The sequence below is a fragment of the Rhinolophus hipposideros genome (assembly GCF_964194185.1).
Source record: "Rhinolophus hipposideros genome assembly, chromosome: 7".
Lineage (NCBI taxonomy): Eukaryota > Metazoa > Chordata > Mammalia > Chiroptera > Rhinolophidae > Rhinolophus > Rhinolophus hipposideros.
The window spans coordinates 68,216,129-68,234,006 of NC_138053.1; the positions used below are offsets into that span (position 1 = coordinate 68,216,129).

The 17,878-nt window shown below is 38.4% G+C and overlaps 1 protein-coding gene across 1 annotated transcript in view; it reads right to left on the minus strand.

Moving 5' to 3' along the window:
• ITGA1 (integrin subunit alpha 1) overlaps positions 1-17,878 on the minus strand; it is a 159,115-nt gene that overhangs the window by 56,558 nt on the left and 84,679 nt on the right. The window contains exons 7-8 of the mRNA XM_081054507.1: positions 9,963-10,111; positions 6,175-6,325 (exon numbers count right to left, since the gene is read on the minus strand). Coding sequence (XP_080910633.1) covers positions 6,175-6,325; positions 9,963-10,111 — 300 coding nt within the window. The remainder of the gene's footprint in view (positions 1-6,174; positions 6,326-9,962; positions 10,112-17,878) is intronic.

Below are 17,878 nucleotides of genomic sequence, written 5' to 3' on the forward strand. Positions count from 1 at the left end.
TTACCTCATTGCAAATGTTACTTGAAAAGTAGTTTTTACATTCTTTGTCAGTATTTATGGAGCATTTATTAAAATAACCCAGACTGAAAACAACCTAAATGTCCACAAACAGAGTATAGAATAAATTGTGGTATATTCACAATGGAAAATAATATTAAAATAGGATGAATCACCAATACCCAAAATATCATGGATAATCATTACGTTGAGTGAAAAGCTTAACACAAAAGAGCACATGCTGTATGATTTCATTTATATAAAATACAACAGGCAACTTCAGTTTTGGTGGTATAAGTCATACCAGTGGTTGCTATAGAAGGTGCATAATAAAAAAAAAAAGGAAAGCACAAAGGAACTTTCTGAGGGTGATGGACATGTTCTATTTCTTTTTTTTTTTTTGGTTTTTGAGAGCCCATTGGCCCATGTGGGAATCGAACCGGCAGCCTTCGGAGTCAGGAGCATAGAGCTCCAACCACCTGCGCCACCCGGCTGGCCCCATGTTCTATTTCTTGATTGGGGTGTCAGTTACGTGGGAGTATACAATTGTCAAAATTTACCAAATTGATTTTGTACACAGTTTTCACATTAAAATATTGCATTTCACTGCACGTAGTACCTCAACATAAAAAAAATGAAAGAATTGTTAATATAATGCCATGTAATAATATGGATGAATCTTAATATAACATTAAGTTTTAAAAATTTCAAAATATTATGAACTTTTTAAAATATAGTTAAAACAAGGAAGCCTTTTTAAAATTTATTTTTCTCTGATATGGATAGACACTAAAAGATTATTTGGAGAAGCGGAGCAAGAGATGGTGAGTATGGGATTTGGATTGATAGTTAGGAGGTGAAGGAAGGCAGGTGGTGAATGTGGTCCGATTAAGTTGTCAGAGGACAAAGCTAGCTCCATTTTAAGTGGTACAATGATGGATGTTTATAATGTTATTAAAATAACTATGAAGGTACAATTATAAACCCAGAAACAAGGTGACAGCCTCCAAGAAATCCTGAGAATGTCTCCTACACCAAAGAGCAAAATTAATCCAATTCTGTGCTCTGGGAAGTGAAAAAGCAAAGGTAAGCCCTGTGCTAGGTTATTGCTTGATTGTTTTTTTTTTTTTTTGAGATTTTATTGGGGAAGGGGAACAGGACTTTATTGGGGAACAGTGTGTACTTCCAGGACTTTTTTTTTTTTCCAAGTCAAGTTGTTGTCCTTTCAATCTTAGTTGTGGAGGGCGCAGCTCAGCTCCAGGTCCAGTTGCCATTGTTAGTTGCAGGGGTTGCTGCCCACCATCCCTTGTGGGAATCGAGGAATCGAACTGGCAATCTTGTGGTTGAGAGCCTGCGCTCCAACCAACTGAGCCATTTGGCTGGCAGCTCCGCTCAAGGGGCCATGTTCAATCTTTAGTTGCAGGGTGCGCTGCCCACCATCCCTTGTGGGACTTGAGGTGTTGAATCAGCAGCCTTGTGGTTGAGAGCCCACTGGCCCATGTGGGAATCGAACCAGCAGCCTTCGGAGTGAGGAGCATGGAGCTCTAACCGCCTGAGCCACCGGGCCGGCCCATTGCTTGACTATTCTTTGAATATCTGACTCTTTGGGGAGAAGGAGAATCGTGTCTTACAGTGGCCATGAAGATAACAGAATTTAGAATTTTCTAGCTTTTCTTTCCATGTTCAAATGATAGTCATAGATTTCTCTGGTATCGCTAAAAACAGAGAGTTCTATGGTGCCTTCTAAGTCCTGTTGCAAAACACACATGAAATAGTCTCCAACCACAGATGAGCATGATGACTGGGTGGATGGTGGACGCGTAGGTGGGCCCATGGGCATCAGTCTAGAACACACTGGGCCTTTGGTCACCCCCCACACAACCACCACCACCTGCTCCCACATCTATACGTATATTGTAAATGGTAGATATAGAATGTTAGACTTAAAAACTGATATTTTTTATTAAGAAGGGTACAGCTTCTATTTGTAGTAAGTTAGAAAAGAACTAAAATTACTGTTTTTAGTGTTGCTGTTTGTAATCTACAGCATACTCGTTTGTGTCATAAAACCCATAAGGGTTTATTTAGATCAACGACTGAATAATCACTATAATGCACACCAAATGTTAATGTGAGAATAGGAGCTGTGCACTAGCTAGTCAGGCAGGCAGTGCAATAGATCTCAAAGTCTCCTTCCTTGAGAAAAGGCGGTGGGGGGGCATTGTTATTCCTGGTTCCCGTACTGGAGGACCATAGGCCGTCTGGCATCTGAACACCAGGGTCTTCCTGCGTTCGATGCCAAGTGCATCACTCAGAGCACCCTTGTCAGTTTCTTAGCTCCTTTACCTGTAACACGTGTTCGTGAGGCATCCTGCCCTAACATTTAGGAAGAACTCTGAGTTGCTTTGAAGAAGTGCCCCATTTAGGAAAACCGGAGCTGACTCTTGAGGGAATAAGCTCACTATTTGGGTAGCTTTTTGATTTTTGAACTTACTCTCAATTACTATGTCCAGATTTGAGGTAGGAAGGTCTTTTCCAAGAATTTAAAAATTGTACCAGAACACAAAACTCACTTCCTGTCTACTTGGCAGATAAGCAAATGCCAAATAGCAAAAGGGTTTACATTTGAACAAAGACCTCTGGTGCTTTCCCCACTGCAGCTTCTCATTCGGGGAAGAGAATGGAAAGGATACTAGAGAATTGTCCAGATATGGACAGAAAACCCAAGGGCCACTTGTTCTTACTACATTGAACAAATCCTCTCTCATTTAGAAAACAATTAAGATACTCTTCTTACAATTGGGTATCTCACCATGTCTGGATGTACTTGTTCCAGAGTAAGCTGGTGTGATTCTCCAAGCTCCAGGGTCTCTATTCCATCTGTGGTGTGAGTTTAGGATAACTAGGGCTTTGCTCAACACCTCAATCTCTGGAATTCTCTGCAGACACCATTGGGTGCCTTTTTTTGCCAACAGTTTTGCAATGTATGGATTTTTTTCTTTTTTGATTCATACAAATTCTGCATCTTGTGAAGCCCTCTGAGTCCCCATTGATTTACCTAATTTATTCTCTAAATTTGCTGACATCCTGGGCTGAAAAGTCACCATCTTTCCCCCATGGCTCACATTTAACATATTCTAGATTCAGTGTCACACTGACACGTTTAACTTCCATTTCACTTATAAATTGATGCAGTTGGAAATACAAATAAAAATTCTAGACTTTTGGATCATACATGATTGAAGTTCTTAGTTATGATGTAAATATTATCAGACATTTAGTGCTCTGTGTGACAGTACAGAGACAAATGGATAAAGTTCAATGGGAGGAAATGCTCAAATGACATACCTAGAAAACAAAAACAAAATGTATAACTGCAATATGGGAGTATATTTTTAGGAGAAAATACAAGAGAAAAAATTTCCAGAAATTACTGTGATTTTATTGCAGTTTGAAGTATTTTGCATCATAGAATAAAAATAAAAATAAAGAGAAATGCATTTTGATCCTTCACCCAAGGGTCTGATAGCTTGTAAAAACATTGTTTTCTACGAATGAGAAGAGATGCACAATAACACATAAATTACTCCTGTTTCACTTAATACAAATATGTCAAGCCCAGGCATTTGGTATTCTGCTAATATTTACCTGAAATAGATAGGAGAATTGAAGCTCCCTTGAGGCAGATGTGTCAAATGTAAAGTGTACAATTCATTTACATGTAGATCAGTGCCTTTTGTGTGCAAATGAATGAAATTCTAAGACACTTTCCAACCTCTCTCATTTTCATTTGAATGCTGTAGGTGATTCACAGCCATTATAGTCCCAGCCATTTTCATTTAAGATTAGAATCTGAATCTAAAACCGGTTCTTGCTAGCAATGTCTTATATCCTCAAGTGACAGAATAGACATGGAATAGAGAGCTCAAACCAGCTCAGGACCTTCACCAGATCTGAGAGTTTAACAGGAAGTGTTTGGAATTGTGTCACAGAGTGCTTATAGTTTTAGTAGTCAATCCTTTTTGGGTGTTATCTCTCCCCAAAACATATCAGAATGGTGTTGAGGATCAAATGGTGGGTATAAAAAGATGGAGGTAATAAACATTCCAGGTGATACCTGGCCAGACCCCCAGGTAGATTTAGTAATGTGTAGCATGAACGATCTTGAGAAGTGCCTGAAACCTTCCTGTGTGAATGCACAAAGAAAGTAAAATAACTGTCTTGTTTCCTAGTTTGGTACAAACTGAAAAATACAAGAGTCACTGGTGAAGAGAAATATAAATTGGGAAAATAACAAATAAGTATTGCTAAAGTGAAATTTTCTTACACATTTTTACTGATACCATTTTGAAGAGCAATTTGATAATATATAATTCGCAGATTAAAATGGGAATGGAGCTCAGGGTTTTATGTTTCTCCAGGAAGATTAATACAATTATAAGACATCTTTGTGACCAAATAGGAAGCAGAGTATGAATTATGAACTAGAAATCCAACAGAGGGAAACATAGTGATTTAAGGGCTAGAAATACTGAACATGTAGTCAGAAACAAACAAGTGACAGAAGATTCACCTAAAATTAGGAAGTCATCTATTGATAGATAGTTTCCAGTGAAGTTTTCCTAATGTTGTTAATACTGCTGATGGTTAATTCAGTTTGTGGCCTACATCTATGGTACTTGTGATGCTAGACTATATTCTCTGGGAGGGAAGCTGAACAAATGCTATAATAGTACCTTTGGTACCCAGTTGCCTGGGACAAAGTGGACATGCACCGGCTTTGCACAATGAAGAGACCAGCCATAGCCTCTAATCATGCACAGCATCTCTGTGTGAAGGATGGGCCATGGAATTATTCTCAACCACAGAAGAGACTGAAATAGTTATGCTAATGGGGAGATAGTAACGGATTGAATAATAATTGGCAAAAGATAATTTATAGAAGTAACAAAAAGGGGAAAGAGAGAAATGATTTATTTATATTTTTGTACCCCAAATGGAAAAGAAAATATTGCAGTCAGAATTTATCACTGCTTATAATTTAGTGAAAGGGTTAGAAATAAAAGCTGGATGTAGTTGTAAAGGTTCTTAAACTGAGAGTAGATTTTATAGTGTATGGGGGAATTTCTGAAGGTTTCTAACCAAGAGGATAACATAATTTATCTCTAAGATAACTTCTAGTTCTAAAACACTATGATTTTATTATTTCATGGTTGCAAACGCCTGGAGGTAAAGATCCTTAAGAAAAAGTAATATTGTAGTAGATGTTTTTACAGTCATTATCCCACTGATTTTTTTGTTTGACAGAACAAAAGAGAAACAATATTACCTTATTTTACAGATAAGCTGAAGCTCAGAGTGTTAAGTAACTTATCCACTGTCACAGAGCCAGCCCATGGCTACGGCAAAGGTAGAATTTGAACAAAGTTCTTTCTGGCTCCAAACTATAGTTTGCTCTACCCTTCCCCGCTCCAACCCTTCTACTTCTCACTTCTGGAAAATGTCCGTGACTCCTTTGTTGTTTTAAGGTTATGACACATAATGGTACATGCTTAGTATCTCTTTGCTGGTATTCTTTTTGCTCTGGTACAAAAGGAGGGTTAGATGGAGAGGACTGTGCTGCTGTTTAGAGGCTGGGGGAGTGAGTGGAAACCGGTGAGGACAGCCCTATAGCACCATCCAGAGACTGGCAGCAGGAAAGAGACACGGGGGCCTGGGGATTAAAAGACCAGGGCAGTGGGTCATATAAGTCAAGAGAGGAGTCTGCAGACTTGGTCATGTGGTCTACAGCCGTGGGGGCCCTGCCCCTTGGTTTCCTTATTCACAAACTGGGGGAAATGAAAGCTACTCTACTCTCTCTGGGATGCCATGAGGGACAAGGAAAGGTACGTAGGACATGGATATAAGAAAACATTGTCAATGACAGAGTGCTGTCTCTGTAAGTGGCAATTTAAAATTATTTCCCAGATTTGAAAGACAGAAATTTTATGTCTCTTTTTCTGAATGTCCTCTTTGGGGTAGCACCATGAAAATGAATCCTGCCTGCACAGAGTTTACCTGCAAATGGAGAAGTTTCTCCTTTTCAACTTTGTGTAACTTCCGTAAAATATTTAGGATATGAACACAGCTTTAGTCTCTACACCAGAGTTTGAAAGCTATGTGTAGCGATGTACTTACAGCTATGGAAAACCGCTGAATGTTTTCATCTTCACAGTCTTGGATGACCTTATTCAGCCGATGGTTGTCATGCGACTCTCCATCAGTCACAATTACCATGACTTTTTTAACGCCCCTTCGGGCACCCCGGGCTTCAGTGAAAGCCTCTTTCCTGAAATAATTACAGACAAAAGAGAAGCAAATAAAGCACCACCCTGAGGTTAGGCGAAGCATAAACAAAATGGAAACTGACCAATCTAGGTAGCTCAGGGCTTTCTCTCCAAGATCAACATTGACGCCCATTGTTCAAGCTGGGAGGCATGATGATCATTATTTGCAATCGTTTTAGATTAATTCCAGATGATGGAGAGGTCACCATTTTACTAATCACCATATATCCCTTGTACAAAAGGCAGCAGTGTTTCATTCTTTGGAAACTTCAAAGGCAGGGTGTGACTGGTGCATACAACAGATTTAGAGAAGGTCAGATCTCAAATACTCTCCCAGCCACTCCTTTCTCTATAAAATCTCCTTCTCTTGCTTGACAGGCTTCTTTTCTTCTGCTTTTGGCAGCAGCTTTTGCTTTAGTCCTCACTTGCCCCACACCTCTGGTATTCATAGAATAGCTTGGAAATCCTCTGAACTAAGGAGGGGAGATGGGAGAAAACAGAATATTTGTATGGCTGTGAGTGCTTGAGAGTGCTCTTGGGTATGGGGGAGGAGACAATCAGACACAGGAATAAAAGATTGCAGATGGCAGTGGTCTGAGTCTGGGGCAGAGCTGGGTTATAGGGGCAAGAGGGATTGGAATAGCTATGAAAGATTTGGTTTGAACTAGGTTTCAGCACACAGGCAGCTGAGGGTGGGGTGGGAAGAAATGGCCTAGGGAGTGAGGAAAAATGCTATAGCAAAGAGAGGAATTTTGATTTAATTCAAAGAGGATTTATAGAAAGAGATAAAAGATAGGGAAAATGGACAATTTTTGTTTTGTGTCTACACACACACACACACACACACACACACACAAACACCACACTTTCCTCCTCTCTATTACTTTGTTTTACTCAACTCACTTTCCTCTCTGGGGTCTTGGAAAAGAAGAGTATGTTTTACTTAGAACTGAAACAATAAAACAACTTCATATAATAGTATTTTTCAAATTTTGATATAAAATGCAGTAATCATTGCACTGAATAGCCATTTAAATACTTTATTTGGGTCATGAGGACAAACAGCTGCAGTTTGGGATATGCCAAAGAGATACATGCCTTAAACTAACCTTCCAAACAGTATGCACAGTATACATTAATTTTACCATAGATGCACAGTAAATGTACAATAGTGGGCATTTTGTGAGCAGTGAGAGAGGATCCTGATGATGTGAGCAAAGGGATTTTTTCTGTGATTATTTTTCTTTTAATAGGACTTAAAGCAAATATGACAGGTGTTAACAACTGTTTTGATTCTGTTTGATGCATATAGATAGCATTTTGTTGCATTGTTTTTATATTTCCAATTTTTCATAAAATTTTCAAAAGAAAAATATGTTTAAAAAAAGTAGTGATCACTAAGGAACTGTGTCTCTGCTCTCTACACTATGCAAATAGATTTTTCTGACTTCTTTATATGCACAAGCAAAGGTGAAAACAGATGTTAAAGGCTAGTATCAAAATGAAGTTTGGACATAGACATCATGAAATTCAGTTCTTTTTATAGCTCTAGTTCCTTAGAGGATCACCAAAACTTCCTAATTCTCTTGAAGATCAAGTCATAGCTGAACAAACATCAACTGAGGGAGATGATTAAAAGAGCTTCATGATTTTCTTCAAAGAAAATCAAGCAGCTCTAAAACTGGAGCTGGCTTTATGTCCTGTAAGAGTAGCCATTGGCAAAACTGCTGAATACACCCTTTCTGTTTTAAATCTCTTCAGCAAACTGCCCTTGACCCCCAAATACCACCACCCAGTGTTCTTCAAATTAAACATTGACCTCAGTGCATGCTTTTAAACATGAAAATGTCTCTGGAGAATCCCTTTCTTTGGGATAGGAGAATACATGCCTTACAATTAAACACTGTGGATCTATTGAAAAGAAAGAAAATGTGGGATAGGGATAAGGGAACACAAAAATGTTTTGAACTGGGAGACACTGAAAATGGAAGTAGAGGATTCTAAAAAAAATACAAAAAAAATAGAAATATTGTTTGCAACTGCCCCAGCCTGAAAGGAATAAAGAGCAATTAAAAATATGCTTAAGCATGAAAAACTAATGTACAAGAAGGCTACTTAGTCATATCATATGGAGTTTTATTTATTTTCAAAACTCAATAAACTCTGTGTCCTACAGCTAGACCCTCCGTGAGACACACAGGCCAAAACCATATAGGGACATGGTATTCAGAGTGGTATTTATGCAGAAGCAAAAGCAGCCAGAATATTTCTTCGGTTAGTTTTCAGAGATGAATATTCATTCTTCAGTGGTTGCCTTTGGAAAATACACAGCTCCCATGGTGCAGAGCTTTCAAAGAGCACCTTGATTTGCTTTGAATGTGTGGTCACATTCAGTCAATTACTTCAGAGGCCTCATTCAGAACACCTAAACATATGCACTCTTCGGGCATGCAAATTGGTGATTCTACGGGCAGGTAAATGCGAAATCAGCCATCTGTTTGTGGTTATTTTCTCTTGGGCCCCATATAACTAGAACCACATGCTTTCCCAACATTTATGAATCTAAAGCTGCACAGAAAATTTAAAAGTTTTGAATATTCAACTCGTTCTTTGGAGTATCCATATTAACCATTTTAATCCCCTTAAAACACTGATTTTAACAGGCAGGTGAAGTGACAGTATAGGCAATTAGCTCTTCAGAATCAGGTGAGAATCCAGAAGTCGAAGGCACTTAACAAAAGGCTCCTTAACATCAGTCAAACTATTAGATTTCCTGTGATTTTGGTATTGTTTAGTGTTTGTTCATAAGCTTACTAGGTTTAATGTGACTGAGGTGAAAAACAAGAAAAGAGTTGAAATCGGAAACAATACAGAAAAGGAAGTGTTCTACATTGTAAAAAAAAAGGACAAGTTCTATATGTTCACAGAAGGAAGTTCAATCACAGCAGAGTGAATTACGTGCTCTCCGTGAAGGAAACTGCAGAAGGGAGGAAGGAAGGGATGTAAATTGGAGGGAATTTGGAGAAAGTAAGAAAGAAGAAAGAGTGAGAATTACAAATGAGTAAATCCTTTCCACTTCTTTCAATTTTTGCACTGAAAATGGTTGCAAATAAGGCAATATTGTATTTGGCCTCTTAAAAACTTATTTGAGAGCTTCAATAATACTAAATCAACTATTGTTAAATTATAGGCATACTAGAATATATATATATATATATATATATATATATATATATATATATATATATATATATATATATATATACTGTAGAAGTGGTCTAACCACTTTTCTTTTCTTTTTTAGATTGAGACTTCTAGAAGTGGAAAACAAAGAATAAAGGGAAAAGATAGCCACTCATAGCGTGTCTTATTACCCAAGAACATGAGGCAGTAGATGCCAGTGATTTTTGATTGATTTTCCATCCATTAAACCCTTGGAATAAAAAATAAGAGGAGTGGTGAGATTGTGGTACAAAAAAACCTGATTCTGTAACTATGAGCTAATCAGCTGAATCTAGTTTTAAACAAGATGGCTTTAAATATTGCCGAGGTAAATGTTCAATCAACACTCCAATGGGCTAGATCGTGAACAGTTACTTTTGTACAGTCTTTTACTCTGGTTTATTTTTAACCATGTACCTTGCTGTGTCTATTCCAAGGGCTGTCATAGTCTGGCGTCCACCTCTCTGGCCTATTTTATTTGCCGCAACCAGTACCTCTTCCGTCGACGAGTAGGTATTGAGGTTGAACTCATGGGTTACGTTTTCTCCATACTGTACAATTCCAACCTGAAATATCAAGGCATTGTGAGTTATCTACCTAGCAATATTCCCTGTTTCAATTTTGCTCAGTTTAAACATGTAGATCAGATGTAATGCATTTTAGTCTTTCAGACAAGTTTAAAAATCAATGAGTACAAAAATCCTTCTACTTTGACAGCAATAATCATTGCCATTGTGGATATTCATAGCCTGAAGAACAAAAATGGAGGTGCCGTTACCAAACTTCTCCAATGATTGGTGTTATCTCTTCAACAGTTTATACTGAATGACTCTGGTTGGCCTTGGGGGGTAGAATGTGAAACACACTGATAGGGTTTCTGCCTTTATTTTCGTGGGGCTTCTAAAACTAGAAGGAGAGCAAGATTAAGCACATGATCATCCAAATACATGTATGTTCAACTGCCAACTCTGAAGAGGGCTGTAACAGAAAAGCTGTTATCAGCAAGTATAACCTAAGGCCCTAATTTAAAATGGGGGCTCAGGGAAGGACTTTCAGGAGTAATATTTAAAAGGTGCTAGGAGGGCCTGTCCTGGATGGTGGCTGAGAAGTAGGATGGGGTCATGAAAGGAACTGTGTATCTGAAGAAGCTGAGGTGGGGAAGAGGGAGGCTCACTGCCTTTCTTTCTGTAGACCAGGCTGGACCAGGCTGTGAGGGGAGTGTGGAGCTAGGGGAGGCCAGCTGAGAAAGCAGCAGATGGATCTGGGAAGGGCACACGCGTGCGTCGTGCTTTATGTAACTCAGCCGTGGCTTTGTTTCTCTCAGATCAGCCCTTCTCCCACCACTCTTTTTCTTGTTCTCTGTCTTCCCTCTCTTACTACCTTTCTCCTTTCATTCCCTCTTTACTACAGATTGGACAATGTAGGCAGAGCCACCATAAAGTAAAACAATATAGGTAACATGCCTCCAGATTCAATTTCTCTTGATCCATAGTCCTCTCCCCACCCCAGAGATACCCAGTTTACTTATCATTTTTCTACACCCTTCTTTAAAGGTTGATGTGAACCAATAAACTAATCTACATCAAGAATTATGCCGAAGATACTTTTGTTTAGCCTTTCTACCCCAAAATTAAGGACTGAAAGAATTCTTTACCCCAAAGGGATTTCTTTTCAGGTAGGAATTCCGGGCACTTCATTTCTTGGGTAGGGCACATAAGTAGAGACAGGGTTGCCTTCTTTCAAAACAGTCGCCCATTGGTAAAGTTGCCTCTGGTACAGGCTTTAGAGAGAACCCTATTTCCAAGTGGAACAAAGAATCAGCATCTACCTTACCAGGCTCCCCTCCTGATAGCGCTGTCTTTAGAAATCTTTAGGCTTAATGATATGTCTGTTGCTTTATCAACACATTTCCACAGCTAGGTCCTTTTGGAAACCAAAAGCGTACTCTGGCGTATGCAGAAACAAATAAGAAAACCTCCAATTTAAAATAATCTTGATGATCTTTGAGCTACCTTCAAGAGTACACTAGACATCTGTAACAATTATGCCTAAATAAGAATACTGTCATGTATTTTTATGACATTCTTTAAGACATTCTTTCCTAATTTATTAAAATGATAGTAACAGAAATTACTATCACATCTGATAAATGAGGAAACAGTTTAAAAACCTCACTCCCCACAGTGAAGGGGCAGAAGGGGGTGCAATCCATGATGTGTATGCTTTATCCCAGGGCTCTATCCATCACTCTACTTCCTCTCAACAAAAATGCACCTCCTTAGTATCTCCCCATCCTCTAGTCACCTCATCCTGCTCGCTTCTGCCAAATACTGCTGCCATTTCATGGCTACTGAATGAATTCAATTAGCTAGCTAGCTAATTGAGACACACTAGAGAATATAATAAAGTTCAGAAACAAACAAATAAAGAGATCATATTTTAAAAATAAATAAATAGAACCTATTAATCTTTCCGGAGAGCTGCTTAATCAGGTAAGAAAATAAGAAGTGACTAGAGAATATATGAGAGAGTAAAATAAGGTACACCATACACTAAATGAACATGTTGAAAGGAACTGCTTAATCCATGTCCAGGCGAGCCCTGCTCTTCCATAAATGTATCTTTCACCTAATATCTGTCACTGTCTGTGTGCTATTATAATTGGAATGAAGATGAAGAGAAGTCCCTTTGAGAATAAGGTAGGAAACAACCAACTAATTACACAAAAAATAAAATGGATGAGGACACACCCATGACTTCAAGTCAGGTTATTTCTTTGCTTATAATTAAATGTTATCTATTATTCTCTACATAGAATTAAAACTATTTTCCCAGTGACCCTTACAACTTTTAGTTAGTAATCCAGGGAGACACTGAATTATTATTAAGGGGAATCATGGAGGTTTGACATTGCCTTTGTGTATATAAATGTTCAGTGTAAATAAAGATGAAATGATTTTGTTACTTAGATAATCATTATACCTTATTTTGGGTAACAAGAAAATAAAAGCTGCTGTGAAAGTTAATTGCTCATCCATCTGAGACATCTTACAGAGCTGGTTTTGTTTTTATTTTCCTTTGTTTTTGTTTGATTAAGCAAGAAGCTAAAGAACTTTAAAAATTGTCACTCGTGTCATTATTCTTGGACATTTTATTACTTGGATGAATCTATTGAACACCCTAGTCTCTCGTTTCTTTGACTTCCTCGGCTTCAGTAATGTTTTCCTCTAGCTCATCTATGTCATCTGCTCCCAAGGTCATATACTTGACCTTGTCATCTGGAAAAATTGCAGCACCTCAATGTCAATTTCTGATCATTAACTTCAGCTTATTTACCTAGTATATCTAATTCATTCCTTGACCACATCAAGACATCCAATTAATTCATAGATCGTACTTTTTTTTTTGTACCTAGCCTAGATTCCATGATCCATCACCACAATCATTTACTTGCAAACATTTAACTTTTTTAACCTTTTCTTCCCTCCATTAACTCACTTGGCTAACTTCCAACTCTGGTGAAGTCCAAATATCTCCTTCTGTGTGTGCTTCTGTGACACTGAATGCCGCTGGACAAAAAAAAAAAATCACACAACTTGTAGACTGCTCTCACTTTCAAGTTAGGACCATGGATCTCAAATAGGGTTTCACAAAGCACTGCCCAACAGCCCCCTAATTTTTGTTAATGAGTGCACTTTGCTTCCATTTATTCAATTCAATCAAATTCTAGACATAAGCTATTAACTCCTCAGGAAAAAGGGAGTTATTTGACTCACATGAAGAGAGGTGGAAGTCACACTAACTAAACAAGGCTGCTTTGTGCCATGATATTTTACATTTACAACACATTTTACATATCTTATAGAATTTACTATAAATGATTGCATTATCTGGACAAATTAGCTTTACACCAGAAATAGCAGAGAATTTTTAGCACCTTAATAAGTAAGAGATTAGTGCTTTCTATCTTCTCTATCATCTATCTGTCTATCTACCCATCTACCTACCTACCCACCCATCCATCCATCCATCCATCCATCCATCCATCCATCCATCCATCCATCCATCCATCCATCTATCTGTCTATCTGTCTATGATTTCTCTACTCTCCATCATCTCTATGTACTTAACAAATATATCACGTCTATAAGCTTATTCTTTGTAAATGTTAAGGTATCACCTTTTCTTTATTCTTTGCTCTAACAACTCCACCTGAGCTTTTCTTCAGATGACTGCCCTTGGGCTGCTGGAGCTGCTTTGTCCCAAAGGTTCAAAAAGCCAGAAGTGCCTGTAAGTTTTCTCCTGCCTGACGTTGGGCTCTGCTCCACAGGTAATGTCTGAGTACAGGCAATGAAAAACCAGACTCAACTTGGAGCTTCCCTTCCAGATTAGGCTGGGGCCTTGATTTCACCTGAAATCACACCCTTATTTGTCTTCTGTTGTCACTCTGTTTTGCGACCCAAAATCCCTTACTGTTTTACTATAGGAAGCACTCTGCCATTTGACTCCTCTCTTGGGGTTTGCTTCTGGGAAATGGGGCCTCAGGCAGCTATTATCTACATTTCTTCATTTCTCCTTTAGCCCAGGCCAGACATCATTGCCTAGAACCAGACCATGTCAGGGGTTGGTCTCTCCACTGCTGATGTCCCTCCTTCTACTTCCACTCTCCTCAAATCCTTCTACATATTAATGGCAGGTTACCTGTCTTGATGTTCTGCTTTTATCACATAACCTTCTTGTTCAAAAATCTCCAGTAACTCTCCATTGCTATATCAGTGACTCTGAAGTATGCTTTAAAAGATAATTTTTATTCCAATTAAAATAGAAAACAGATAAAACTTCAAGTTGCTACTTGAAATACTAGGCCTGTTGGTTAAAATGCTGTTTTCTTCCCCTGGTCCTCAGGCACTCAACAGTCTGACCCTACCATCTCTGACCTCCCTCCTTCATTTTGAGGGCTCCCCAATATGAACTCTACCCCTACCAAATTCCCTTCCTTATTGCCCCAACTAAGTGGAATTCTACCCATTCTGTAAGATTCAAGTTTCACGTTCTCTGTAAAACGTTCCCCACCTCATTGCCAGTATAACCCTTACTGATCTTCCCCTTCTCTGAAATCTGAAACAAACTTGTCCGTTCTGTTCCTGTGAGTACTGCACTCTTCTCAACTGTTTTGTGTGCATGCTTTATCTTCCCAACTACATTATGAGTTCTGAAGGGGCAAGCAGGGATAAAGAACATGAACTATGTCATAGCTTTTGGTATTCTCTTATCCATTCCCACTGTTTTGCTTTGCTCACAGTTGACCCTCATACATTCTTACTCCATGACTGTAACATTTCACACGAGCAAGTAGAGAACTGAGATGGGACGGAAATAATGATAAGCAGAAAAAGAGAGATACAAAGAAGTGTGAGAAATGAGAAGAGTGGGCAGTGGAAACTCAAATCTCAGGGAAATGACATTTAGTGTAGGTCCCTGGCTGATACTGGACTTTAGGAATCAGATAGAGTAATGCCCAGAAAAGTGTGCCATTTATTAATTTTCCTCACAGGAAAATGGTCATATCACAAAACAAACATCTGTAAAGCTTTGCTGAGTATTGGTAAAACACAGGTCAATACAAATAGTTTCAGTCTGAGCTTAGTGTATAATTTCAGGCACATGAAGTAGATTCTTACTAGCATAATGTGTATAGGTGCACATGTAACAGAATGAAATAAGTGTGAGAATTAAAGAATAAGATAAAAAGTGAGCTCCGTGGTGAATACACATAGCAAGGAGGCTGAGGAGAGGGACTCGAAAACATATCCACTGCCTCACATTGACAAGCCTATGTAGGAAGGGAGGAAGCTTCCTGATACCCTGATAAAGAAGAGACAACAGGTTATGCAAGTAAAGCAGGAGAAAGCAAAGCAGTCTGGAGCCTGGAAAATACCTCAGGATGATATAGAATTTAAATGATTCTAGAAATTGAGAAAAAAGGAAAAAAAACAATAATTATCAAGTTGACTTAGAGCAACCAATCGCACTGGAAACCAGAGAGTGCAAGTGAAGGAGGGAGCAGGTGAGGAGTAATGGGGTGGAAGGAGTCTAGGCATTTTTGCTGAATAGAAATCAGTAAGCAAGATGACAGCTACTAGAAGCAACTGGGTTCGATGTGGACTTTACTTCAAAAGGGAGAATGGAAAGAGTAGCTTGTGGCATCCTCAAAGGAGTAGATGAAGATGGTCACAATAGACACCTATAAAGAGATGTAAGTCACAAGGAGAAGGAACAGTTACTTTTCAGAGACAAATGGAAGGGATGCCTTTACCTCCTGGGGAGATCCAATTTGAACTTCTTAATTAAGTGGAACAAAAGATAGGTATATAATTACAATCTAAGGTCAAAGAGGCCTAAGAGCTGATTCAGGCTATAGCATAAACCAGGCACACAACTGGCTGAGGATTCTGTTATATGAACAAGACGTGTATATCATTTCATTGAACCTTCCACATAAACACTAGATTTATAATCCTTCTTTAGCTAAACCCCAAACTAATATCCCCTTATCTCTTTTGCAGGAAATACAAGCATGCTTTTTTATGTTACTAGGTATGATTTTAAAAAAGAGTTCCATGGCCAAGTGATCTTAAAAAACAATGGGTACCACAAAGATAAACATGCACCTTTAGAGCAGGAGCCCTCCCCTCTGTTTCTCTGTCTCTGTCATTATCATCTGTCTGTCTCCGTATTTTTCCCTCTGCTAATTACATTAAGAAAAAAAAAGTGCCACAAATTTCAAATGGTCCAAAAGGGCAAGGCTTTCATTTACTCGTGTCCCCAATTTCTCTACTCCAACTCATAAACAAGTACTTTGGCAAATGTTCTCAGTCTTTAATATGAAAACATGCATTGTGAGTCACCTGATGTATTTTATTCTTATTTAAGGGAGTTTGTGTGTATATGTGAGGAACATATTCAACACCTTAAACAACAGAACTTGGAAAACATTTGCTTTATGATATTAAGAGTTACCAGCTTGTAAAGATCAATGAATAGTTCTCTTCATTCATCCTTGTTATATTTATGATACTCTGTCATTCACTGTAATTATATAAATATAAGCTTTTGCCTCATTTCAAGTTTTTTTTAGGGGGGTAGATTGGGAACAAAGTTTTAGAGGTTTTGTTTTTTTTTATATTGCCCATGACACCTAGCATAATACTTAATAAGATACTTCATAAATATCTGCTGAACTAAAATGAACTAATTATCCAAATGGCTTCATTTCTTTCAGGGGTGGAGATGAAAGAGGAGGCACATGAATGTGAAGAATATAAAAGGAAGGGCATTGTTAGAAATCACTGAAAGGAGGACCTTACTGATTTTTCTCTCATGAAACTCAAAGTCACAACTGATTGACAAGGGAGTTCAAGAAAGAGAATGTTCAACATAGCTTTTAAGTATGTTGAGTCAACGAGTTTTGAAGGAGTGGAATTATTCACTCATTTAGAATTATATTATTACCTTACATTGTTCATCAGAGTTATAATACTGGCGCCTACATTTTAATGCCCAGCAGAACTATGTTTCTGGGCTTTTGTCAACAGTTGACATTATCAAATCAATGGCTTTTTTAGGGGAATAAAGACAGGGTAAAACAATGAGGTTTTCCATGTTTCCATAAGATGCACAATTTATACTTCCTTTTACCAAACTATGGGACCAAGTTTGGTAAAGATGCATGTACTGTCATGAAGTCAGGGTCAGAATGTGAAGATAGAAAAGGCTCCACTCCAAGTCAGCTGTCGGCACAAACCATTTTGAGGCTGTTGGCTGAAAACAGGCTTCACCTCTGTTACTATGGAAAAGGACATACATGGGACTGTTTCACAAGTAGACAAAGTGAGTCCTCAGAAACATTAATGAAGTTGATAGAAGATAGATATAGGTACTAGGAAAAGGGTGTCTTTAGCTGGCTTCTTGCTTCACGGAAGATGGTGCAATAAAATATGGATCCATGTTCTAAAACGCAAGGATAGCAAATTTGAAAGTGTTTTGGAGAAGAGAGAAGTCTGTGGCAGAAATCAGAATAGAGGTGAGTGGGGCTAGATGAGGGAACACTTACAAAGAAAAGCCTGAAGCCCAATGTAAAGGGGTGTCTGGGGGGATTCCCCACAAGCAAGTATCTTTTAGCTCAAAGACTTCATGAAGCAGAGTGAGAGATGGCAGTCACTACAATAATGATTTTCAACCCAAGGAGAAATGAAAAACTGCAGGAATTACATTTTCCCAATGTAAACAATTTGGCTCCTATGTGCTAGGCAATAACATAAAACTCCGAACTG